At 40.2% G+C, this 27253-nt stretch overlaps 1 protein-coding gene across 1 annotated transcript in view; it reads right to left on the reverse strand.

Moving 5' to 3' along the window:
- The window catches only part of ipo11 (importin 11), a 120583-nt gene that overhangs the window by 49473 nt on the left and 43857 nt on the right, over positions 1–27253 (reverse strand). The window contains exons 15-22 of the mRNA XM_041936765.1: positions 26814–26919; positions 17300–17426; positions 11576–11609; positions 10999–11039; positions 10725–10841; positions 8080–8193; positions 5189–5304; positions 3815–3891 (exon numbers count right to left, since the gene is read on the reverse strand). Coding sequence (XP_041792699.1) covers positions 3815–3891; positions 5189–5304; positions 8080–8193; positions 10725–10841; positions 10999–11039; positions 11576–11609; positions 17300–17426; positions 26814–26919 — 732 coding nt within the window. The remainder of the gene's footprint in view (positions 1–3814; positions 3892–5188; positions 5305–8079; positions 8194–10724; positions 10842–10998; positions 11040–11575; positions 11610–17299; positions 17427–26813; positions 26920–27253) is intronic.

The following is a 27253-nucleotide window of genomic DNA, read 5'->3' on the forward strand; positions in this document are numbered from 1 at the left end:
ACAACGCACCGCTAGTCTAACAATTCAGCCAAGGCAAGGCTCTTGACATTCTAATTAAGGAATTTGCTGCTCCAGTTTAGCAGTGATGGAGCGGGGCTCTTTATCACGCAGGCCAGGCCACACACCTGGCAAGCTGTGACACCATACCGAGCCAGACTCTCTCAATGGCCCACATCCCCCCACTGCTCTCCCATGGACTAAATAAACGAACCAACCAATGAATGTTCTGATGAAAACCAGCCAAAGATGATGACTGACCAAAGTTTGACAAAAAACAGCAAAAGCCGAGGTAATTTATTCTCTGAAAATGTTCATCAATTTATGTAAATAAATGCATGATTGTGTTCACGCTGTTAAAAGGACAAACGTTCATAAAACTGTGTGCTAATTTGTTCTGACCTGCAACCATACCTCTGAGCATTCATCTTTCATCACAGCAGCTTTAGATTTTCCCTCCAACGTTTTCATTGACAACCTAATTACGTTCAATGCGATTAATGTACTTTAAATGTGCAAATGTAGCCTTAGCCTTAAGAAGAAGGTGTTTTTCACAGTAACAAGAGGAACAAAAACACAGGGAGAAGGAATGAGGAGTGGACAGAGTACTAAGTGCTGTCAAGCGTCTGCAATGCTAAAGGTGAAAACATCTATTGATGTCAAAGAAATTTGTTGAAATGAAGGATAATAAGAGGAAGATGAAGAAGCTTCTCAAGAGAGGGTTTGGGTTCATTTAAGTCCACTTGTTACAGGAGTGACTTAGTGATTGGATAGTGCAAATGTGGACAACAGAAGAGAAGAGACACAGAGGCGGAGATCAAAGGTAATCTGACCTCTCACTCACTGGTGATCACTCTTGACCTTGGAACCAGCAGCTGGGTCAAAACAGCTACTAAGCGCAGTTTAAAGTGTCTTCTCATCTGCTGACTGGAAGACCAAGAATAAACTGCTGAAACTTAACTTTTATGTGAATAAGGATGAGAACTAATAGTATATATCTCCTCATCTACACTTGTATTAAAACGTGTTGATAAAGATCATGTGATATGATTGAAAGCTCCAGAACAGCTCCTAAATGGAGCATGTCGTGAAAATGTCCCCTCAATTCTTATACGACTTCATAACCGTATCACTGAGGTAGTTAATGATGTGCCGACTACCACTGCAGATTAGAAGACATTAAGGAGCTTAAATCGATTGTAGACAGAGGAGCACATTTAAATATGAGAAGATGACAAGTTTGTAAGGTTGATGTGACATTAGCAAACAGTATTACCGTAAGTCAGCATGATGTAAGTGCAGCAGCAGAGCATGCGCAGGTTGTTCAAGCAGTGGAAGATGCTGCAGTGAAAAGGGCTTAAATGGAGTTCACATTTTTCTCATGAATGTACAAATCGGACTTGCACAAAAAAGCAAAACGCTGAGGAAATGTCAAAAACACCTCCGGCATGAATCATTTTGTGGTGTGTTTTTTTTTTACTTTCCTAATGGAATGCTGTTAGCTTGTACCTGTAGAGGTGTGAAAGCTTTTCCCTTTTCTTTGCTTTAATGTGTCTGTCACCACCAAAGAAAAGCAACACTCATCTCCACTGAATCAAACATTGAAAAAAAAGTTTCTATAGTAAACACAGGAAATGACAATAATAGCAAAGCAAAACGGGTCAGAAAATGAGCCTATTTCCATGATGTTGTATAGACTGGTGGATGTGGGTACATAAGGATATCATTAAAAGCAGAGCCATATTTTGTCTCTGCTGCCAGGTTTTTCTGTTAGTCGTACCACATTAGGCTGTTGTTGAATCACAGATTATAAGGTCCTACATATTTAGACATATTACCAGTACAAAACAACAGAACCCGAAGGAAGTATTTTGTATTTGATGAATTGGTTTTATTTTTATTTTCGATTCATCTGCGGGTTATTTTCTCAATTAATCATTTGGTCTGTAAAACATCAGCATTGTAAAAAATGCTTGTGAATGACTGTGAAAATTTTCATGATGTTATCGAATGTCTTGTTTTGTCCAAATTACAGTCAAAAACCAAAATATCTCCAATTTACTATAATGTAAGACAAGAAAAAAAGCAACCAATCATGTCATTTGAGGAGCTGGAACCATCAAATTTGGCATTTCTGTTAAATTGACAAATGAGTGACGATTAACCAATTACCTAAACAGACGCTAATTAATTAACGACTTATTGTTGCAGCTGTAATTTGAGACAATATCTGTATTGCATATCAGGCAGATCTGAGATTAATGGTGCAGACAGATCTTCAGATGAGCTCATCTTTTTCCTCCATCCTGGATTCTGTGCTTCCACCTCCATCTGTCAATCTCTCACCCTACATCATCTTATCTGTCCACATGCTACCATCTTTCATTTCCCTCCATCCAACTGTCCACTTTCACTGTTCTTCAATCTTGTGCCGTCTGTGCAGTTTTACAATTTCTCTCCACCTCGTTTGATCCGTCATTAAACCAGCCACTTACACCAGTAATATGGCAGCTGATCACTGTGCTCTAATTACTCGACAGATCTTCAGAACTACTGTTTTATTTCCATTCTTAATGGGATAATTGTCCTTGCTTGTAGAAACATAGGAATTCCCCACACAGTATTTTTTTTACTGGGCTTTTGTGTGCCTTTATGCAAAGGCTTTTTGGCTCCAGTAGTTGTTTTTCGTCACCTTCCAGCACCCTCTGTGTAACTGTCTGTGACTCATCTAAAATTTAACTTGACTGGTTGTGTTGCTTTGTAAAAGCCTGTTTATTGACACGCTTTGCCTTTTCTGTTCAACACTTGATATGAGTAAAAAGTACCTCTCTCATCTTTCTATTCATCCGTGTCCAAGCTCCTCAGAGCACAACTCCTTTATAAATTTCCTGCCATCACTTCTTAAAAACACTCATTTTCATCCACCAACTCCTTGTTATGTTTCATCAATTTTCCCGTTTTGGCTGGATCCTCTTTAAATCCTTCCTCCTCCATTTCATCCATCTGTGACCGTCTTCCTGAGTCCTTTGCTCTTCTGTGTCTCATGGATTCCCTATCCATACTATATGTGATCAAATGGTCCAGTAAGCCAATCAGGCTACACCAGTGTCCATATTAGTCTGACTCACTCATTATGTGCTGAAGCACCAAATCAATACCATTCCTCATCACAGTGAAGGCCCCACACACACACTCAGACACACGCACATTCACACACTGCAAGTGTCCCAAAGCTCCAGGCCTGTGATAAATCATCCAGCCAGTTCCATTCAATCTGCCACCACTCACAGCTGCCTACAGACGCACAGTAGTGTCCCTGATGCCTTGAGGCTACTGCAAAGCCACAACTGTGATCTTTACAAGCTACACGAGCCTGAAGTGATAAAACTATGAAAATTAAGTCCATGTCCATGGATTGCATCAACTTTCTTTCCTCATTCTCTTAGTTTCTGTGTGTGAAAGTATTTGATCATATAATATTGGTTTGTTCTTTCAGATTCTGCAGCTTTTTTTCCATCACGCAGACCGTTTTGATGTGAAATGTTTTCTCTCTTCTGAACACACACATGAACACATTCAAACATATATCCCTATTGCACAGGAGGCCATCATTTGACCCAATCAAACTATGCAAAATTCCTCATAGCAGTATCATTCTTGATGTTATTGTGATACCTTCCTTTCCAACCGCTAATTCAATTTATATGGTAATGCTTGAAGTTACTCGAGAGGCGGAAATAAGTCATTTGCATACACAAGTACAAACACACCATCGGCCAGAAAGACAAGCAAACAAAGAAATCTCATGTATGCTCACCCAACAGAGCTGACATGTTCTGAAAAATTCTGAGTAGCTCCGGGGTGATGGCTGGACTGTTCTCCAAAGTCACCAACCTGCACGATGAGGGGGAGGGGAGGAGGAGAGCAGGAAGTAGGGAAAGTAAAAAGAAAGAGGAGGAAGAGAGAACAAAAAGTAAAATGGAGAAAGTTGTGAGAAAGGAGAGCAGAAGACATAGATTAGAGGTGACAAAAGAAAATGGGAAGAGAAATGCAGTGGGACAAATTACAGACAGAAAGAAGAGCACATCGCAAAAAACAGTGAAGTGGGTTTAAAAAAAAAAAGGGGGAAAGGGAAAAGGAGGAGGCAGGTTAACGCCATGTTAGTGGTTTGCTCAGTGTAAAGATAAATCTGATAAAAAGACATGTTGCATAACTCTGTACATCTACTATAAATTAAAACATGACGACATGAATTCACCAGGCCTCTTTCCTCATCTATACTCACACGGCATTGGACTGTCAAAAGTAATTTATAGCGTTGGACATTGGACGAATACATATCGAGTCCATCACCATCATTTCTTTTTGGGTGAAATGCGCTCTAAGCAAAATTAACTGTGTGTCTATAAAATGAAACACTTTCTGAGGTGTTACATTCGATGCTTATAGAAAACACTCAGTAATCAAAATGCCCCGACAATGACAGTAAATGACTGATTGTATTCATGCTCTCCAAACTAATAGAAAAAAGTAAGACAGACAGATCGGAGGGACACAGAGAGAGGAAAACCACCTGATAGAAGATAGAAGCAACAGAAAATTACATTGACTTTGTAAACAGAGCAAATACATATCGAGGGTACAGCTGTTTATCAGGCAGGATAAAAGAGAGGACAGAGACATTGGACTGTGACTTTGCGCTATAAGCGTACACAGCATCCTGAGCGCTGCAGCTTCGTACAGACAGAAAAAAGAGATTAAGGAGGGAGTCAAAAAGCAAAGAAATGATGGGAAAGGAACAAAAGGTAGCCCAGCAAATTCTCCTACACCCAACCAAACCCTCAGTGGATGTAATGCATTTGCAAAAGCAAGCGTATTGTTTTGTAGCAGATTCCTGCGCTGGCTTTAAAGTGGCATGTGCCCAAAACAACAACATGATTACAAGACTGTGAGCCACATAAATTATCAACAGCTCGCCCACCTAGTGGTTGTCTGTGAGGGAAAAGGGGAAAAGAGAGATAAAGATGGCTATAGTCATAGTATGCATGTGTTGGTGTGTACGTGAGCATGATCTGAAGCGCGAGGGAGGAAATGAGATCACCAAGTGCTTCATAAGCGCTTGCCTCAGGGAGTTTTTTCTGTAACTTATAAACGTGTAGTGTATATGCATGTCGAACATCTGTGTCCATACCAAAGCTCCAGCCCATCCTCAAGCAAATACACATGCGGTGGCTGGGAAACATCGGTGCTCAGCTGGATGACAGGAAGAAGGAAAGGGTACAGATTCTTACTCTCTGCCCCCAGGCCCTGTGAGAACACAGAAGATATAGAAAGTCAATGCCAAGTTAGGAAAACCTGACAAAAAAGGCAAACTTTAAGGACTGTACTTATATGCTTTCATTTCCTCATAGACAATCAGAGCAAAGTGGAGACAACAGACTTGAAGAAAAGTTCAATGTACCACTGCTCTGACTCACCCCTTCCCAGTAACACACACCTTTGTCAATACACGCTGTGCCCATCCTCCATCACTGGTGCAAGATCTTACCTTATTCTTACAACCGATAAGATGCATGTAGCAGACAGCATGCTGCAGGGTAACAGTTCTCATTTTCAATAACAAGTGGGTGTCACAAACAGTGTCTTTTTGTAGACAAGGACCTGGCTGCAAAATACATGCCTTAAGCTGCAAGACTTGTTTAGGGATTTTGAGTTCATTTTAAGGCTCTTTTTAACAGCGTGCACCGCATTTACTTCAGCTGGTTGAGAAAAGGCTCAGGTACACCTGCAGGATGTGGTCATATACAGTTTAGTCAGGAGACATGCGGTGAGTAGAACATGATGGCATTTTCCTTTGGGAATTAGTATGTGTCTCTACTGTAAGAGGAGGAAGGGGGATGAGCAGCTGAGCGGTGTGTGTGTGTTGACCTTGAAGGCGTCACATGGCTTTTACTCATGGAGGACCACGCTAAAGAACAGTGTCGCTGGGAACACAGCTGAACACTTACAACCAAAACAATTCTTAAAACACATTATACACATTCAAACACAATGCCATATGCAACAAAATTTGGCCTCTTATTTGAGGTTGAAAGGCAGAACAATGTTTGTCTATTCAGCTCCACCACACCTAACACTCAGCCCTAACTGAATATTAGAGGTGCCTCTTTTTGGAATAATCACCCGGTTATCCGGTGTTTTGTGTACTGGATGTGCAGTTTGTAGTTTTCAAGGGACCCATTTGCAGTTTGGATTCTGCTTCCCTGCTCATATTCATCTGTGAGGAAAGTATGAAATTGTTGACCCTTGAGCCCTGTTGGTGAATTTAAGTGATCATCTGTATCTGTAATGTCCCTATCATTACAGACACAAACACTATATCCATTTGGCTGCACAACGTATAATATATACTGTTGTTTTACAATTAGTTTGAAACAAGAAACTCATACTTTTTTCTGCTTTTATTGTCAACTTTATATTGTATATAACAAAATCTAGATTAGTATGTGGTTACATGATTTGCTTAACTAAGCCTCTTCAGCTGTTCATCTTCAGTGCCTCCCACAGTTTGCCATATGTGCACTTATGTTACTTTCTCACAGGGAGTGTGCCTCTATCACCGAGCGTTTCATCTCCCACTGTGAAGTAATGCAGTGGCATCCAGGTAGGGGTCCAAAGCTTTCTGCAGGCTGAGACAGGCTGCTTCAATGCTGCAGGGGAATGGAGCTTCTGTCTAAGACTATTTTCCTCTTAACTTCAGTGAGTTATAAACCTGAATGAAACTGAGGCAAATGAGTTAAAGTAAAATATTACACAAGTTGCCCCCACAAACAAAACAGCAGGTGACACTGCTACAAAGGGAGGTTTTTGACATAAGTTTTAATGTGTGGTTTAAACCGTATGTAATTATGTGAGCAAATTAATCTCAAGTGAGAATAAGCAGAGAAGACCTGCAGAGTCTCCAGCGTGCTTTACCCAGCAAAATCTGGCAGGTGAGGGCAAGATAACAAAAACAAAAACAAAAAAAAAAAGCCAGGCCTGACCCAGGTCTCCTCAGCAGACATTTTGGAACTCAGCCTTGGCAACATGTGGCCGGGCAAGTAAAACCACAGTTGCTGCCAGATCCAATGAAAAGTACCACCTGCCACAGTGCAGAACGTGGTGATTCCACTCGCAATGGACAACAGACATAATAAACTTGAACTGATAGGAGCTCTCTAACCCACAGAGCTATTAATTAAGTTTAACCTCAGCATCACTCTCTGTAATACTTCTCTGTTGCCTTTTTGCTCATTTTAATTCCAAGGGTTTTGTTAATAGGCTCTTTTCATGTGATCCTGGGAGAGAGAGCAGAGCTGGCTCGCTGCAAAACCAAGGTGAGACGGCCAAGTCTGTGCTCTGGCGTGGTGAGTTTGGGAATGCAGTCGATTGAGGCAGTACATTTCTATCTGAAAACAACCGCATGAAAAGTCTGGCACAAACATCCAGGCTTGAGCTGCTCAACAGTGCTGTTTTGTAGTCCGATCAATTAAAGCCTGACATTGTCTGCCCTTCACGGATGATTCGAAGGGAAAGAAACGATTAACTCATTTATCAACACTTTGGAGTGTTTAACAGCCATGAGTTGAATGTCATTTCCATTTGAGTAGTTGATATTTACTGGAGTTTATTGTGACACTATTTCATTTTACCCAACAGTGGGCTCAGCTGTTAAGAGTGAAACACACACTCACACACACATACACAGAAGAAAAGCTGCAGCTGTAATGTTCATTGCCTGCAGGTGGTGCAAGTGTGAAAAGTGCAGCAGCCATTGTTTTCTTGCCTGCAGGGAGATGACATTGACACTACTATTTGTTTAAGTGTTAACTCCTGCTGCTACCTTCCAATAGACGGTACAGTTCGGCATGTGTACAACTGGTCTGGCAATAACCAAACAACCTCCCGTCCGCATGGTGTACAGCCAGTTACATTCATGTGACTTTGTGACAGAGCCAGTTCAGCATGCAAAAAAACCCAAAAACCAAGTATAATACACCGAATTGATGCGCACACACATTGAAGGTTGGTGATGCACCGTACCTGTACCAGGTGGATGAGCGTAGTGAGTATGGCACATCGAAGCATGTTGTGTTCTTCAGATTGCTTCCAGAGGAGGGGCAGGTACTGAACCAGACAGCCTACATATGGCCGGATCTGAAGCAGAAGGAAAATAAAACGGTAAAAAAGAAGCTAAGCACATACAGTAATTCAACAAGCACAGATGTAGATGTAGAAAATACAAGTCTTATTTGGGAGCAGTGACAGGGACAGTGATGTTCTCTGACTGGTTCATGTCTCAGCAAAGATGCATCTTCATCTGATATCTCAACACACTTAAAGAAAACTCAAGCAACTGTTTAATTGGCCTGTAAAGCATGTTAACATTGTGCATACAGGATTAAAAAAAGTCAACTACCATACAATCAGTGTAATGGCCTCAAACCTTTAGGTTTGGGTTCTCTGGCACTGAATTCAGAGCTTAATCCCTGATCCCTCTTTGACTCAGAGCTACTTCAAAACGTGCTTCAGTAAAAAAACAGGTAGGGTAACAGCTCGCTGAAAATATGGAATATATTTTCTTCGTAGTGACAGTGAAAATCACAACTCCACTGAGGTGATCTCTTGACAGTGTGTAAATGGAAGCCAATTTGGCTGACGTATGGTGTGAATGAGTGTGGATCCATGGCAGCTACAGCAGCAACAATCAGACCTGAACTCTTAAAAAGTAGCGTAATGATGTTCGGTTCTTCTGTATGAGTTTTATCAGCCTCACATGTAGGCTTGTAATGTCATTGTTGATGCGTCTTCTGGATTATACAATGGGCAAATATGTACATTTGATGACAAGTGACTCAGTTAAGGTTTTACATTTTGCCCATTATGAACAAAGTTTACCATCGTGAACAAAAAAAATGCAGGTGACACACCTCTCTTCTGAGGACTGAATATGAAATTGTGCATTTTTCCTAGAAAAATATGACACCCACATCCACAGTCAGGCTCCTACATTACTTTACTTATTTGTAAACAAACTGTGTTTATTGAAAACAGTTTCACAAAGTGTTCCTGTGGTTATCTCCTTTATACAATCATGTGTTGAAAGTGATGAACCTCGCTCCATCCTCGCTTGTCTTTCGAGGATGCTCCTTTCATACCCAATCATGATACTATCACCTGTTACCAATCAACCGGTTTACCTGTGGAATGATCCAAACAGGTGTTTTTGGAGCATTCCACAACTTTCCCAGTCTTTTGTTGCTCCTGTCCCAACTTGCTTGAAACATGTTGCTGCATCAAATTCAAAACAAGCAGATATTTACAAAAATCAATGAAGTTGATGAGGTAGAACATCAAATACTTTGTCTTTGTACTGCTGTCAATTGAGTGTACGTCAAAAAGGATTAGCAAATTATTACATCCTGTTTTATTTATATTTTACAGTGTATTATACAACTTATTTGGAATCAAGGTTGTACCTTAACATCTTTATTTTTCATTTAAATTAAAATATTTTGTTTTAACCACTAGTAAAATTTGGGTGGTCAGACACCAAGTGGATGCCATCACTCTCATTCCGGTGTGAAATTGTAAAAAAAAGTGATGGCACACTGTGTAATTTAGGTGCAGTTGCTGTGCAGCCAGCCAACTCTAAGACATCCAGTGAATTACCGAAAAAAGTTTTCTGCCATTTTCTTGTACTGACTTGTGCTCACCCTTCAGATTTCCTATGGCGTCTATGTGGCCGGGCTGCAGATGCCACACTGGGATTTTGCGCTTGATTACACTTTTATAAAGGAGCTGGCTAGGAACAGGGGAAAGAGCAGAAAAGAAGCGCAACTTACAGCCTTCAGGATGAAGATAAAATGTGAAGAAAACACACCCACAAACCAGCCTATGATGACATTTGTGAGACCAATAGCAGAAAAGGAGCTAAATCTCATCACATCTGTCATCGTGTTCATTTCAACTCAAGCTGCACTCATGGTTTCATTGACTAGTTTACTCAGCTGCTGCCACTCTTTGTGGGCTCAAAATCCCTTGTGAGAAGGGTTAGAATATTAATGGGACTTCCACTGACTGTAGAAGTTTAGCCAGGGCCAGTGACTGGTGAAGACTTAACCAGAATGACAGTTCACAAGGATGAAAGCCATTTCTGTGACAGATTTAAGTCAAGAGATCATTTAAGGGAAAAGTGCTTAAAAGCGGATCTGAAAAGAGACTGGGGGGGTCGTGAGGAAGGTCAGTTTTTTTCAAGGGTTGACAGTTAAGTGGATTAAAATGACTTACTGGATGCTAAGAAAAAAAAATAAAATCTATATGGCCACAAAAGCACTGCAGTGCAGGGGAGACTGTATCATCATGGTAAATGAGAGCAGACATCAGAACAAGAGCTGCCTTAGGCCTTGAGATTTACAAACAGGAATTGGAGTCACTTCTGCCAGTGCCCGTGTCTCAGGATGTGAAAAATCATGAATGTCTCCCAATCTTTGAGGACAGGTGGTTGTTTTACCTTTGTGGTTTAAGGCCAGTACAGGGTGACAAATGTTTTGTATCTGTGTCAATAGCTTTTTAACATGTCCCCAGCAGAATCCGCTTCATCGACAACCATTTGTGTAGCGCTATAGACGGCAGAGTTGACCAATATGTGACCTATGTTTCGGTACAATCTTTGTCTGTTGTCTCACCTGGATGTTTACTCTCTCGATGACACAGGAGATGACATGGAGCACCTGCATTTTGGTGTCGCACTCTGTCACCTGCTGCAACAACTGGAAGAGTAGCCCGAATATAGACTCGAGGTACTAAAGAGAGAGAGGAGAATTGAAGAGTTAGAAAAAGAGGAAATGAACAGCAGAAAATGTTGACTTATTCATTCATTATTGCAACATTTTTGTTCAACATGTTGCTGAATGAAAAGGCAAACGCAGTAATTTCCACATTAGTGGTACGTGTACTCACTGGGAGGAATTGCTCTGTCCGGAACTCAAAGTCATCAACAGGTGGTCACGAGTTAAGGATGAAATCAAAATGCTTACAGTGGGTATGCATCGGTATTGCTTTGGCATAACTAAGGCCTGATAAAGCTTGTACACAGTTAGATACAGTGAGGCGTAAATAAAAATTTCTGCCCTATCTTAATGTTTTTAGCTCTGTGTTGCCTGTACTTCCTGTCCCTTTTCCCCCTGTCTTCTCTGGCTCTGTCCAGGTGCACTACAACTGATTGCTGAATGAGGTGAATCTGACCTGGACCTGAAGTGCTTAAAATGCTCCTGTGCCAGCATCAGAGGAGAGGCTTCTGGTGTGGGGACTGCTGGTCTGGCTGCCTCTCAGCCTGGGATTTTGTGTTGTGTTTTCACTTTGTGTATTTCGTTCACCTTGATTTCCTGTCTTGGTTGTTTGTATGTCTTTATGTTAATAATTTCCATTGATTTGTTGGTTTTAAAAGTGTTTAAAGTGTGGATTTTTTGTGTTGTTCACCCTATAGGGCTGCCTAAGGGTGGGTTGTAACATTGAAAAATAAGCACAGGAAGGATATTGAGCTTCAAGGTTGTAGCTGTCTCAATCCGCACCTATGAGGGAAAAAAAAAAAGAGATAAACATACAGTTCATTTTGATATCACACTTTTATTAGTGCATCTGTATTGTTAGCTTATCAAAGCTGCAGGTAGAGAAGACATACTGAGTTTGTAGTGAATTAAGATAAGAAAAAATAAAGCAAAAGCAACATAGAAATAGATAACAGAAGACTGCCACAGCTGCACGTGCAACTACACTACCAAACACAAGCCTATATACAATAATAGATAATACAATAATACAATACAATACAGACTGTATATTGTTAGAAAAGGAAGCGGTCCCTGCACGCTTATAAACTCCTAGTATAAACTAGCAGGGTCAGAGTGATAGAGGTGGAAATGCCCAACAGGGAGGAAGTGATCAGATGGAGGATATTAAAGAAAGCAAACAAGTTTAGCGAAAGGTTAGACACTGCATTACAGCCAGCCTTTGCCCTCAACAACGATCTAAAGTACAAAAGGCATGAGTCCCTATGCTCGCATAAGTGAGGGTGAGTTTGTGTGTGTGTGTGTGTGTGTGTGTGTGTGTGTGTGTTTGACTGAAACACATTTCAGAACTAAAACCAGTTAATTGGGGATGTCTTGTCCAATTGCGGACAAGGTGGTAGTTGGTGGCTAGAGTGATGGTAAGTCCCCAGGAAATCAATGTAAGTCTATGTAATGTCACCAATAGTGAAACACGTCAATGATGTGTCTCTCTTTCTGTGTGTGTGCGTGTGTGTGCATGTGTGGTTGCAGACAATCATCAATTATATCCAATCTATTAAAATGTCTTTGCAAGCTTTTGCACAGCTGTACTATTTCTTAAGCCTTAAAGTTAAAGACTCAAGAAAAAAGTCTGGGAGCTTTCTTTGTGGTTCTTAGTTACAACTTATTTGGATAACTCACTTTAGATAAACAGTATCTTTTGTTATATTCTTCGCATTGCATAACTCATTCTGCTATAAATAATATGTGCTGGAAAAATAAATCATGCCGTCTCAATCCTTGTTTTCTCTATGAACATATTTTCACATCTGCAAACTATTGTAAACCCTAGATTATACTTATATTATTTTGTAGGACAGCCTACATTTGCAGGAAGAAAATGTGTTTGCTAAATATTTTATTTTTCAGTTCATAAATCATTAATATATCCACATTTGTGAAAACACACAAACGTCTCCACTGAAGTGGTTGGAGTTTCTCTTTTTGGACTCTCTGCTTTTCATACTTTCCTACTTTTGATGCCAATCAATTCACTTCAAAGGTAAGTCAGCTTTCTGGAAGTTACTTACTTTGCACCATGCTTATATTTTTGCAGATCAAACCAAAGCATAAGCTCGGTAGTATCACAGTTCACTGGCTGGTGCGTTTTTCCCAATTTTGAAGTGACTGATTTAAATAAGCAGCAGGCTCTCAGAAAAACCTCCCACAAAAACAAAAACCGCAGCTTTAGCACAGACTTGTCACTGCTGCACAGGATGATAGCAGCACAGTTACTAATTTCAGCTTCAAACTGCTTGAATACATCTATTCTTTCTGTGACAATAGCATGTGCTTATGAAACACTGAAAGGCAAACAGACTCTAAGGCTGCCATGATTCTAAAACAAGCACAAATACTGCAATATCCATGGTGTTGTCAAAGGAGTGCATGTCATCAATACTTAACACTTCCAACAACAGCACTGATTTCCCTTGTACTGACTCAATTATTAGATTCTGAATAATCACATTTTACACATTTACATGGATGAAATTATTTGCATCATCTGTATGGGATGGTGTTGAGGTGATGCTGCTGTGTAACTCTTCTATGTTGAACATTTAACAGGCTACAAGGCAGAGAAAAAGTTTTATCTTCAACAGCAGGGCAGAAAATTGCAAATTCATTCAGAAAGACATGGAAGCCTATTTCACTGTTTTTGTGAATCTGTCAAATATATTTAAGCTGACAACTGCTTTGATTGTCCTCCACTCACAAGAATTTCAAAGGCTCATCCTCTGTTCAAACATGAAGATAAGGAAGACCACTGCAAAATATACATTCAACATGTGAAACTGCTTGAAGTTGAATTTGAGACATAGCTGGATTTAGAGATGTACAACTGTCCCCCCCCCGTATCTGCAAGATAATAAAATACAGAATAATGTTTCAGTAATGCTGCATACATTAACCTGCAACAAAAAGAGTATGTTGATGAACGAGGCCCATCATTTGCCATCAGCACTGGCCTTGTTGGCAATTCAAACACTAATGAGAGAAACTGCTTTTCAATTCCACAGCAAAGCGCAGAGGATAATTGAATGCTCGATGAAATACTCAGATGGGTCTCACAACACACGCACGCACGCACGCACGCACAAACACACACACAATGCCTGACAATGATTCAGACAAAACTTTTGCTTCACATCATTATTCAGTCTCAAACTGTCTTTGAGGAATGCTAAAAACAGCAGGTTCAAACTAAATTTAAAAGAGATTAAAGGTTTAATCAGGGAAAATTTCACTGAGCCATCTCCCAATCTAAAAAAGCCAAAAAAGCTTAAATTTAGTAACAACTCAGTAAAAAGCAACATCAGATCCAAACAAAATTGGACAACAAATTTATGTCCAGCCAGACTACATTCAATATAAAATGCATGCAGTCTTCCTCAGCAAAATAATTCAACCAGGGTTGGTAAAAACAAATGGCAGTTATTAGCTGCACCTTAGATACATTTTATATAGATAGCATCAGCTAAAACAGCCCAGGAGTGGGTCAAAGCTTCACTACGGCCTCATAGACACCAACCACAAAGGCAACAAACGAGTATTTTATGGAAATTAGAATTAGAGCAGATAAACAAGAATAATTTGCACAAATTGTAGCTACAGCTGCCTTATCATTCAAATCACTGGAAATGGAGAGCTATCTTATAATAAGCTTTTTGGAAGGGAAAGAAATGATTAATGATTAGTGTTCTGGATTTACATGACTGTCACAGATAATTTAGCCACAAAGTTAATCATTTTACACTGATTAAAGCTTGACACTGACAACAAATATTAATATTTGGTATGGGGGAAAAGCCTGATGTAATATGGGTATCTGAGACAAATTCTGATCTTAAGAAAGACCCATTACAATTCACCCCAATCTCCTGTTTGCTAGGACCTCTCCTTGCTGTCTGGTTCTGATCTTTAATTCCAGTAATAATTTGTGGTTCAAACCCATGTCTGTCACGATGCATTTACCGTACAGTAACCAAAAACACGATTGAGAGGGATTATAATCATGAGGTAGAAATCCATATTTAAAATGCCCCACAGCCTTCAAGCAGTCGAGGAAAAGTGAACAGAAATGGGACAAACTGCTGACTAAAACATCACAGCTTGATGTCGTCAAAGCTGGCTTAACAGCAAATTCAAGAAAACATTATTACATCCCACTGAGAATGCAAATGGCCTGAAGACAGAAAGAGTTAAACATGCCATCAAGATTATTTTTAGCCTTCACTCAGAGTCAGTGAGTAAACATCAGAGAAGAATGCAGCTGTAGAGGAGAAAGTATTGGAGGAAATGAGGATTCAACCCATGAATGTCAGTGATAAATGCCAATGAGCTGTTGACGTGTGTGCATGCCTTTCTTTGTCTCACATGCAAAGCTACCACAGGGTGTAAAATTTCCACAAAAATCGTTACTTATTTAAGATATCACAGGCGCGTTGATTAACAAACTGAAAATAAATAAGCATGTAAATCCATCTGTACATCAGTTGTTAATCAAACTACATCTGAAATCAAACCATTTCTACAAAACTGAAATGATGAAACCATGCTTCTGTGTTATTACATAACATCTGGATTGCACCTGCAATACATCTGCGGAGCAAATCATACACTTAGACTTCAGTTACACAAAACGCTGCTCAGGCTCAGGAAGCAAGGGCATATAACAATTATTTTCACCACTTAAGGGTTAATCCGAAGATTTCACTAATCACATTTAAGGCATGGGCTTGTCTATCATTTATATTACAAAGCTCATAACTCCCTACAAGCCGATTGGTTGCTTAAGGCAGTTGCACAACACCCCTAAAATAAATGAATGATGCAAGGTGACTGTGCCTTCGTTATTCAGGCACCAACCTCTGAAAAAATCTCCCGAAGACATGTGTTTAGTATCTTAAATAACGTGTTACAAAAAACAAAAAATAGGTCTCATGAGACATTTAAGGACGCCCAAGTAGCTGAGCTGACGTATGATCATAGGGGGAAAAAAATCAATGAGTCACTCTTGTCGATAAAGTACAGAAACCAATGTATCAGAGATAAACTGTCAGCTTCTAATCCATCTGAACAACGAGGACCACAGAATAGCAATAAAGACATTGGCAACCAATTGGACTGATTGATAGAGGGCAGTTTTCTCCATTAGGCCATTAAAAGTTTATGATCAATAATTAATTCTGCCCAAGAGGCTCTAATTGCCCCAGACAATATTGATCAGGAACCTATGATTGGTACGCTGCTCAGTGATGTCAGACAAGCTTGTGTGAAGAGAAACCACTGAAATTGTAAGAGCCATTACTCCCCTCATAAAACTTAAATTCCAATGTATGGCACTAGATTATAAAAACCGTGCCTTGAATCTAATTCCACATATTAAATATGATCACGTCGGTTGATTATGGTGGATATGGTTATGAAACCCAAAGAATAAAGATTCTTTTCTTTTTTTTATCAATCTTCACATCCATGTGGCTTCACGAGGGCATAAAATGAAGGTGAAATTGAAAATCTAATGGTGAATATAAATGCCTACATTTAAATCACATTCACAGTGAGCTACTGAATATGCAATGCACGAAGACATAACTGGCTAAATGCATATAATGCTACATGTGCAAATTTGCAGCTGCCTGCTAATCATTTTATTATACAGCCCAAATAATGAAATGTGACAGATGTGACCTGCCCAGGTTAATTGGTATCCATAGCAACAGCTAGCATCAGGTTCCAATACAGTGTAGATGGCAGTGAAAACAGAACTAGGCTGCTATATACTATTTTAAATCATGTTAAAATGGATGAGTTTGCTGTATTCTTCCATCCATGACATTAACATTATTACTGACTTAAGTATATTCTTATCCTAATTATGTGTTTTGCAACTGGCAAGTAAACACACATCTACAAGTTCCGTCACACAAGGATGGGTTATAAATTAAGAGAGGCAATTAGACGCAGAGAGATTGAAGTGAGTTACTCACTCATGAGATTATGTTAAATTGCATTGTGAATAATGTATTGGATTTTTCGCATTCCTTCATATAAATTCCCCTGAAAGAAAACAAATCAATCAAGTGCATGGCTCATGAGGCAAGAAACCCAAGGATGGCGAAAGGTAATTTGAATTGAGGATGACTATGGCACAATAGCCACTTTTCCACAGACAGGATCACACAGGGCTTACTAGTATGTTGAAAAATCAGATGACAAAACCTTCCTGCAATCTCTGACTAACTATGTTTGGCTTTGTGTGTAGAACGTTGGCAGCATAATAGCTGTGGTTCAGTGCACAGAGAACTGTGTTTGTGATGCTGACTGTGCACTTTCACTAATGGCCCATTTCAGTCATTACTAATGTTTTCTGGCGAAGGTGGCACTTTAGTCATAATAAGCAGCGCTGACTTTGTGTCCGTATGCCTTACCACCAAGTCAGGATCCTGCATGAGGCTCAGGATGACTTCGTAGAGTAAAGGTCGAAGGTCAGACTTGAACTTGACAGATATCCACTGTCCTATTAGCCAGATGACTCGTCGGCGAATCAGCTTGTACCTGGAGAGGAAAGAAGAAGCATTAGTTCAGGTTGCAGAGAATACTTTAACAGACTTCATCCAAATCATAACAGAGAAATTAACAATCTTATCTCCACAATGTAGCTACAGTACTTGCATCCATTAAAAACAGCTGGTCCAGCTGCTGAAGTGATGAAATCGGTGCTGTCATTGCTTATGGCTTAGCTTGAAATTGCTTTTATCAGTGTCTTATGTATGGTGGAGACTGTATGCAGTATAATTTGTGCTCTGGGGGGCAAATTTCTGTCCTTCTATTGCGTATATCCAACTCCAAGACTATGTCTAATTTAACCCACACTCTGGTTGTTCACATTTCAGTGTGCAGTTGTACCACCAGATTAAAGTCTCCAGAGAGACATGGGTAAAAGATCATGGCACCTTGACACAGGATATAGGAGACCATGGTTTTACCCACCGTTGAGTTTTACGGTTTTTAGGTTTTACACATAACAACAGTCTCAAACACAACCCAAGAGACAAACTGGTGAACTAGGTGAAAAAAGTGTTAAGAATGAGTGTGTTGTGTGTGTAGTTGGTTAAATGAATGCATGCCAGCAAAGCCTGAGGGACACGGACACAGACATGGACCAGTGACAGAAAAACTAAATCAGGGAAAGGCACAGTTCATAAACTAGAATGATCACAAACCCACTGGGGCTGAGCGGTGTGTGATATGAATTAAAACACCCTGCGCTGCGTGTCCCAAATGTGAGGCAAGGCATGTTGGAAACTGGCCGTGTTTCGACAGTTGGATCGGGTGGGTAAGAAGTGTCCCTCGGCATCTGCCCTTGTTTGTATCTGAGGCAGAAACTGTGTCTGAGGACCGCCTTGACAGGAGTGAGCGGATGGAGGGATGGAGGAATAGAGAGACAAGAGGATAAGGGACGGGGGGATGACACTCTTGTTGGCTTCTTGTCAAATATCCACAGGGAACGAGAGACCACAGTCTGGGCCACTAGCCAGAAGATACTACACAACAGCATGACTCAGGACTTGGAGATGGCAAACAACACTGTTTGCATGTGTCTGTGTGTGCATACAGGCATGCAAGAAAAGAGAAACAGAGTTCGCTTGTATAAATAAGCACAAAAGCTTGTTTCTGTGTTTAGTTTTGATAATTGGTTGAACTGATTTCCCAGTGCATTTCAAATAAATATTTGCCAAAGGAATTTTGAAAACTAAAACTGAGCCTGCAGATTAACATCGCTAACAACATTAATCTAAATGCCATTTGGACCTGATTTCTAATCATCTTAAAAGCACAAGACTGCACTTACACACACCTCTGCTAAACTGCTCAGAGGCAGTGAAGCATGCAAGAAGAACAAACTAGCTTCCAATTACTCTTAACAGCCAACAAAGGGAGCCAGACCAATGTGATTTTCTACAAGCTTTGATGGAGGCAGCAACATATGGGATGATTCCAACATGATAGAGCAGGTACGGCAGTGCCAGTGGACAATGGCCATGGGCACATTCCCAGATCTCTCGCTGTAGTCAGGTTCCAAACACCAGCTTGGCACCAAAATACTGGCACTCGGATAACAAGTCGGTAACATCAAGAATAAATAATCGATTTACAGATGATTATCGGTTGCCACACTAACGCTCATGAAGGATAAATCTACAAGACACTTGTTGGTGTAGTCTTAGAATATTCTTTAAAACAACCTATTAAAAAATATATTATAAGTTCTTTCTATCCAGTAGACAACCTCTGGCTAATATGTTTAAGATTTTATGCAAGTTTAGACTTGAGCACACACAGAATAAATCCTGGCAATCGTTAGCATTATTTCTGACATCATAACCCATAGGCTGATTATTATTCGCTCATGGTATCTGTTAAAGTGGCTCAAAGATCAGTGTTTCCAACTCTGCATGCAATATAAAAGAGTGGTGCGTGTTGCACGTCTGTGACTGACAAATAGAGAATATCTGCTTCAGCCTTGGAGGCTACAGCTGGTAGTGTTTATTACTAGCATGCTGGCAAAGTGGGAAAAAAAGGATGGAAAGGCAGATGGACAGGCAGGTTGACAGGGGTATTTGTCAGTCAGTCAAAGGTGAATCATCCACACTAAACCCGCCTCTTCCACACAGCTGTCAGCGAACCTGCTCATCCTTCTGGCAAACACATGGGGAAACTATGGATATGGACAAAATATAAACTAAATGAAAGGCAGAATCCCAGTGATCATTACACAAGGGGACACAGTGTTGCATTCCTTCCATTTTTTAGCAATGTGTGGTTAGAATAGGTAGCTGGAAATGGTGCAAATCCTGTGGTCTTTGTGTGATGCTTCTTTTGCACATTTCATTTCATATTTAGTCTGGGCAAGTGCACTGAAATAATGAGGTAATTGCCACATTTCAATAGTAACTTGATATTTAAAATGGCATGTAAATGGGGAAACCTAGCCTCCTTAAGATAATCAAAGGGAAATATTTCTCAAACTCAGGATATGAAAAGTTTCTCACACAGTCTGAGCTGGAGATGCACTGAACCAATATTGGACATTACAGCTGGTATGATATGCTTATCTCCCACTTTGATACTATCACAATACTTGGGTGCTGATTCAACGTATATTGCAATTTTTTTAGTATTGCAATTCTACGAGTATTGTGATTAAATATTACAATTGGTCAGCATTTCTGTTTGCTTTTTTAACACTAGATCATGGGAAAAGGTTGACTCATACACTTCTAGAGACTGCATATCAGATTTTTTTTAAATGCACATCCCACATCAGTCAGTCTTTCTGTAGTTTTATTTCAGCAGCACCCTTGATGTACTGCAAGTGATAAATAAAATACTTTTTTAAGTAAACAGCTACATTACCTGCTCCTGCTCATCATCCTAGTGCAATAAGAAAATAATGAATCAAATAAGATGTTCAGCCAAAATGAATATAGCCCCTGGAAACTGCACACAGCACAAATGTTAGACTTAACATCCTTCACATATGACATTGAAGACTGTCCTTGCAAAATGCTGGACTTGTCTGCAAAGGAAAGTGCAGACAAGTCGCACGCACGCACGCACGCACGCACGCACGCACGCACGCACGCACGCACGCACGCACGCACGCACAGCAGACTGACTTAGCAATGTGAAGTCAGCAGCTATTACTCTGTTTCCACTGGGAAATTATGGCTGTAAGTAAGAGCACACATGTCCTTTTATGTTAAGCATGCAAGGTAACATGGATCATTTGTTAAGACAATACTGTGTTTGTGATGCTAAATTCAGTTTACAAATGTAACTTCCATCAGTTTTATCTCTGTTTTGGGATGGATTAAGCCCTATTAGGGGCTTCATTTTTTACAATTTATTTATGTTTAAAAACACCAAAAATGTTTGTTTAGAATGTGTTTTTTGCAAAAGGTGCTGCAGACCTAGTCTGAGGGTTTAATGACCAGTTAGGCAGATTCATGTTGTTTCCACAAATCTCCAGTGTAGCTATTTAGCCACTGTGAAAAAATGTCAGAATACTCAATAAAACTCAAAGCCTATTCACTTAATGGAGTCAGCAACAGGTGAAAGGCCTTATGAATCACAACGGGAGCAAATACAACAGAAACAGTAGCAAAGAGAGTTACACTGAAAGAAGTATAACTGCAAGAGGGAAACCAAAAAATGCAGACATCAATGAATCAACATGATTGGGGTTCATGCACCTAGCTGTGATTCATTCAGCTTGCCAGCTTGCACAAAATGCAGCAATGAAAAGCCCATGTGGTGCGTCTTTTTGCTCATAACCCTTACATCTTATCAGTGAACATGCCAAACGCTCCAAATGTGTTCGGACTACAAAGCCAACAAAAACCCATCCACGGTGGCACATACTAGCAATAAGGGAAAAGTAAGTGCAAGATCCCCAAAGCACAGAATCATTAAACCCCATCTATTGGTCAGTTTTCTGACAAAACTTCACACAAAAGGTCAAGCTGCAACAAGCAATGTCAAAATGCCAAAGGGTTTCTTTGCTAGCAGAGTCTGACAGGAGAATGATGGAACACACTCTGTATCTGTATCTTACTGTCTAGGTGACACAAAAAGCTCCCTCTGGCTTGATGTCAATTTATAGAGGGTGCGTGTGTGGTTGTGTCCAAGTAGGAATCATGTGTTTGTGTGTGCGCATTTGGATGAGGCAGAGAAGACTGACAGCACATCAAAGCCTAAGTGTGCATGTCGATAAGTGCGTAAGTATGATTGTGTTTGTGTAGTCATCATGCAACAAATTGAAAACAAACTTTTTCTTTTTTTTTAAGGGGGCTTACTGCAAGCCCGAGGCTCAGCCACAGGTGTAAGTCACTTACAACTATTTTGCTGACAGATATGGTTATTAATATTTAGACTGCTGCTTCTTCATATTGAGTGATATGACAGACTTATGCAGGGCTCAAACATAAATCAGTGTAACCTACAAGAGGCACAATGACACTGTCAAAGCCCAATAGGAGAAAGATACCAAACCTGCAAGCAAATAAGTAAACACATACACAGCCTGTACATACATTGTAAGGTATAATACCCGGCAAGTTTGATGTTTCACGACTGCAATGGATGACACAGAGGATAAGAAATACTTTATATGAACCAGAGAGCAATTTGGTGCTATATTATCCCTCTTATTCCACAGCCAATTGCAGACAAAATGTGATTTGTCCTCAAATTAAGTTTAATCGGTTCAGTTACTCATGTAAGTAATTCGAATATTGCTTAAACATCAAGAAGAATAGTTTCTACGCATAAGAATTTCTGTTTGCATTGCTAAGGAACATCTAGCTACCAGGAAGGGGTTAACATGGCTGAGCTCAGAGTTTAAAAATCCTTTAAATTCTCCACTTCACCACAGCTAGCATTATATTGAATGTCCTTTTCACCTTTTAAAGTTGGTTGATTTGTACATCGAGACTCACAAAACTATCAGACACATTTGAAATTAAATTTGTGCGGTCCCTTGAGGACAGAAGGACATCCACCAGCCTATCAACATAGAAAGTCCACAGACAGTTTATGTCACGCAGTGCACCTGGCTCTCGATCTGGACATAAATTAGCCCATTTCAGGTCTTCTTACACGGAGATCTGTGTGGGGCACGATGGCCTACAGAGTTCAACAAGACAACGATGGTGCCCTTTCATCGTCTCTTCTTCTCCCCAAGGCTGCTGTGATGTGATGCACATTTGCAGCGCACGCTGTATAGCCATTTATTTGCATGCCACAACATGCCACATCTTTACAACTCTGACTTCATTACAACACAGTAAATTTGCCACCGGTAGTAACACTGCCTGCTTGTTGAAGTGAGCTCTTGTAACACTGAAGAATAGCATAAAATGTCCCAGGAATTAATTCAGAACAAGGATTGATGAGCAGAATCAGGATCAATAAAATCTAAATGACACCCTACCCTGGGGAAACAGTATGGTAACTGACAGACAGCAGATAATCCTGCAGGTGTGGGAGCAGGTGGATGCAGACCTCTAGTCCAAACCCCAGAGACTGTCGAGGACATAAATCAATTTAGCCACTCTAATGACACAGCTGCCTAAACAGAAGCTGGTTTTACTTTTGGCTTTTTCTTTAAATTGTACCTCTCCTGCTCAGTATATTGTTAATGTTTAGCATTTTATTGCTCTTTGTGATGTGGATCAAGATCCAAATAAGCAAGCTGCTAGTGTACAACAGGCAAGTGTGTTGACCAGAAAATCTGCTTTGAAGGTGGCTTCTGACAGATGCCAGTATAGGTATTGTCCTTCTGCATCTTCTGAGATATTGCCAAGTTGGGGAAATAATGCAGCCATCTCTTCTTTGTCTGGTTCTCTGTATTCTCCATAAATACTTTGAAGTGAACTTGAGAGCTAATTTCCCATTAATATAGTTTTTCTGCATTTTTTTACAGAGACAAAAAAAATGCTACTACAACATGTGAACACACACAGTATGTGCTAACCTGTGGGCAGTGGACGACAGCAATAATGCAACAGAATGGCAAAATGTCTACATTTCCCATGGCAGAACACAAAAATTGTTCACATAAACAGACTTTGGACAAGCAACCAATGGGCTGAATTCAATTCAACTCTTCCAACAAGGGCTGCATTCCAGCACACTCGAGCAGTTGGAAGAAATCCAAAACACCACAGTTCTGCAAACACACACAGAATAAATACACACACAGATTAGAAGTATTAGCAAGGGGGCACCTTGCAGCCGGAGGGTGAACTATGTAAGGAAGCCAAAACTAACTAATCATCGATAAAGACTTTTGATGTGTTTTACTAATTGTTTGTGTTTGTACACTCAGTGACTAGAAAAATATAATCCACGCCATCGCAAAAGTGCTCTCTAAATATCCAGGATCCCTAAATTTTCTTTCACGATATGAGTATGGCGCACAGAGTGACTCTTGCGCAGAAAGTCAGTCAATTAAGGGAACTTGGGATCCTACTGTTCTCAGTTTTGGCCCTCCAAAAAGGTTTGAGAACTCCTGTTCGACAAAGATGGAGACCATATTTCAATACAGCCACTCAGATCTTGAATAAAATAGTTACTCAAGTGTTCTATCACAGGCAGAGCAGATGGTCACACTGAACCAGACAGTAGCTACACAACACAAGTGTCACAACGACAGTTTGTAGGCTAGATGCTTAATTCAACTTTAAACAGCATGTAATCATACCTGCAAATTTCACTTTGGGCCGGTCAGATGCTATATGATCCTTACTTTTTGATAACACCAACAGTACGCTTTACTTTGTCTCTAATTCCCTACGGTGTGACAGCAGCACTGGCAGCCTGCCAGCTGCTGTCATTTAAACACAGACACCGACATGCCCCTGCAGCCGCTGAGACGATATTTCCATAAAAGACCTTTTCTGTTTCTTTTAATAATAAAACTACTAATAGATTATATAGAACACACTGACATCGTGTTAAGCTGTATCGAACAGACAGAAAAAGTATTGTTGAAGAAGTGTTATCGCTGTGTGCCTGGAAGGATTATTTGAAGACTGAGCATTTGTGACATTTCCCTGAATTTCCCAGAGCACAAATGCTTCAGCAAAATAGAGGTAAGTCAGCTAGCACAGGCCATTGCAAGTAATCCGGAGTCTACAACATAACAGTTAATGGCTCGGTCCCCATAGTTCCCTGATATGAGTGCACCTGAATTTGGAATAAACCTGGCAGCAGCATCAGTAAAAAAGGAACATCCACCTATACGAAGCAGTTGCGTAAAGGACCGATGTCTGCAAGGTCAGCTTTGATATCAAGGTACTACAGGCCCCTTGTTGAGTCACTGCCACTGCTGAGCACTTTCAAACGTGGGCCAGCACAGTATGGAACAGGGATTTTGAACTTTCTGGTTGCTGAGTGAATATACTGTTATGTGTAGTTCAGTTCCCAAGCATATCAAATGCAGCGCATACACATAACTTCAAAGCGTATAGGCCACAGCATATGGAGGGGAAATGGGGTGTTAGAGAGCTCTGACTGTGCTGAAAAAGATGCTGCCATAAAAATTAATGGTTTTAGATCCAATACACACGTATTTAGTTACTGGGTGATGGGGCATTTTATGTATTTCTAGAAAAATCGCTATCAGTAACACTAAGAGCCCTATCATCTTAAACACTTTCTTCTTTGTACGATTATGTCCCCATTCTGAACAGTGATAAAGCATGCAAGAAATCTTCACAAAATCGAGCCAGCATATTCGTGTGACTAATGCACTCCACTGGGATTTGAGAATGATATATAGAATTGCGACAATATGTACAACATAATGACATCCTGACAAATGTGAAGACAAGCACACTTAGGCACACCTGCATTCAACCAAGCCAGAATATATGTATGCTGACACATACACACACCAGAAAGAGAGAGAGAAAAACACAAACATCTGATTGCTACAGAATAAAGAAATATCATCCAAAATGTCCATGCTTTAATATGCGTGCTGAATCTACATTCTCAATGCAGAAGCCTTTTCAAAAGACTGTGGGAACATCTCAAAACTGACAGAAACACAGCCTGATTCAGCACCCCAGAACAAAGAAATCGATGGGAGTTGAAAAGTTTACCTACTGTCATTTATATAACTAACCTTGGCTTTGCTAAAAAAAAAAATAAAACAAATCCTCTTAGCACAAAGAAATAAGTCATCATCTAAGAACCTCTGTTGTTTAAAAAAAGACAGGCAGTTTGGCAGTTAAAGGACAAGGCTGGACTTATCTTTTAATGCTTCATCCTGTGCAGTTTGCTCATTTTCATTTCTCAGGAAGCTCTATTCATGCACCCCTATCACAAGATGAGGCCTGACTGACATCCCTAATTACTGCGTCTTGATGAACTCGGTTTGTTCAAATACAAAAAAAAAGCAAAACTTTGAATATCAAAAAGAAAATAGGAGTCACCTAGTGTGGAGGTGAACAGAACTTTTTTTTTAACAAGAAAAACAAAGAAATAACGGACCCAGGCACAAAGTGGAGGGGTTATTCACACCTGCAGTGTGTGGGAGAAGGCATCAGCTTGCCTGCACGCTGACGTCAGCACCAACCTGACGAGCCGACCTTTTGAGTGCTGTGGGCTTTTTGTTTTGATTGTTTCGGGGTGTGAGTGTGCAGGGCACTTCTTTGTTCTTCATATCACTCTCACTACCTCGCCTCTGGCCACTCGCCCTCTTTCCTATCACTTTTCAGAAGCAGTCATCTATCAACTCACTGTTTTTTGTTGAAGCATCTGACCGTTCGTAAAATTCAAGGTTTGTATAGTTTGTATTACTGTTTTTTTTCGTTAAAACTAGTCTGTTACTGCGCTGATGCTGTGACACGCTTGACTGTTGCTTGTAGAGGGTTGGTGTTGTTAGCTGACTACTTTATAAGCCTTTTGGCATGCATCGACTAAGCTGCCCACTGTAATCAATAGCTGGACAGAGGTCAACAGTAAATTAGCCTGAGATACACTGAAAGGAGTGTTAACTATGAAATCCATCAGACAACACTAACGTCTGATAGTGAGCTCACGGTCAGTTAAACAAGCATTCACAGTTTCACTAGTTCTGTTTCTAGCAGGAATAACATTGGTGAGGCAAAATATTTTTGAGGCTGTGGCCAAATTGGACCAGAAAACATTTTAGGTGTTCAGAAATGTTGTTCACACACTAATTCTTTACAATATAAACACTGTGAGGTGTTATGAAGACAATCTGATGCAGTCCAACCTACTCTTCTTTCTGGGATTCTGTAGTTTGTGTACTTCGTGATAATGTAAAATACGAAATTTTACAACAAAAAGAAATGAAATAAACATGCTGATAGTTTCAAAAGAAATGCAACACTTCCAGCACAATACCTGTGATGGCTGACTTGCAGCTCTCCAAGAAGCTGATTCTTGAACCACTGGTCAAAGTCCACGTTGTCAAACAGTTCATACGCTGCCAGGCCCACTGCATTGTACACTGCAGACAAAACAATCACAACAAGTCAGAAAATCACTCTCGGTGACAGTATTCAGAGTTGTGCGTTTGTGCATTTTAAAGTTAAAAATGTTAAAATGTTTACAAAGCAATAGAGACGGCACAGAGATCAGAGAAGCACTCCAATCATTTCAATCAGATGTGTTTCTCCACTTTCTAATAATGGCTACTATGGTGATGGTAACTGCTGTGTGACTCCAGGAATCAGACAGTTCATTTAATAGAGATTAGGCTGAGAGGCGCCACTCAAACTCCATCCTAGTACTCAAGGAGTATAATTTCCATTGCAGATACTTCTACATTATGACAGAGAGTG

This window comes from Chelmon rostratus, chromosome 5 (genome assembly GCF_017976325.1).
Source record: "Chelmon rostratus isolate fCheRos1 chromosome 5, fCheRos1.pri, whole genome shotgun sequence".
Classification (NCBI taxonomy): domain Eukaryota; kingdom Metazoa; phylum Chordata; class Actinopteri; order Chaetodontiformes; family Chaetodontidae; genus Chelmon; species Chelmon rostratus.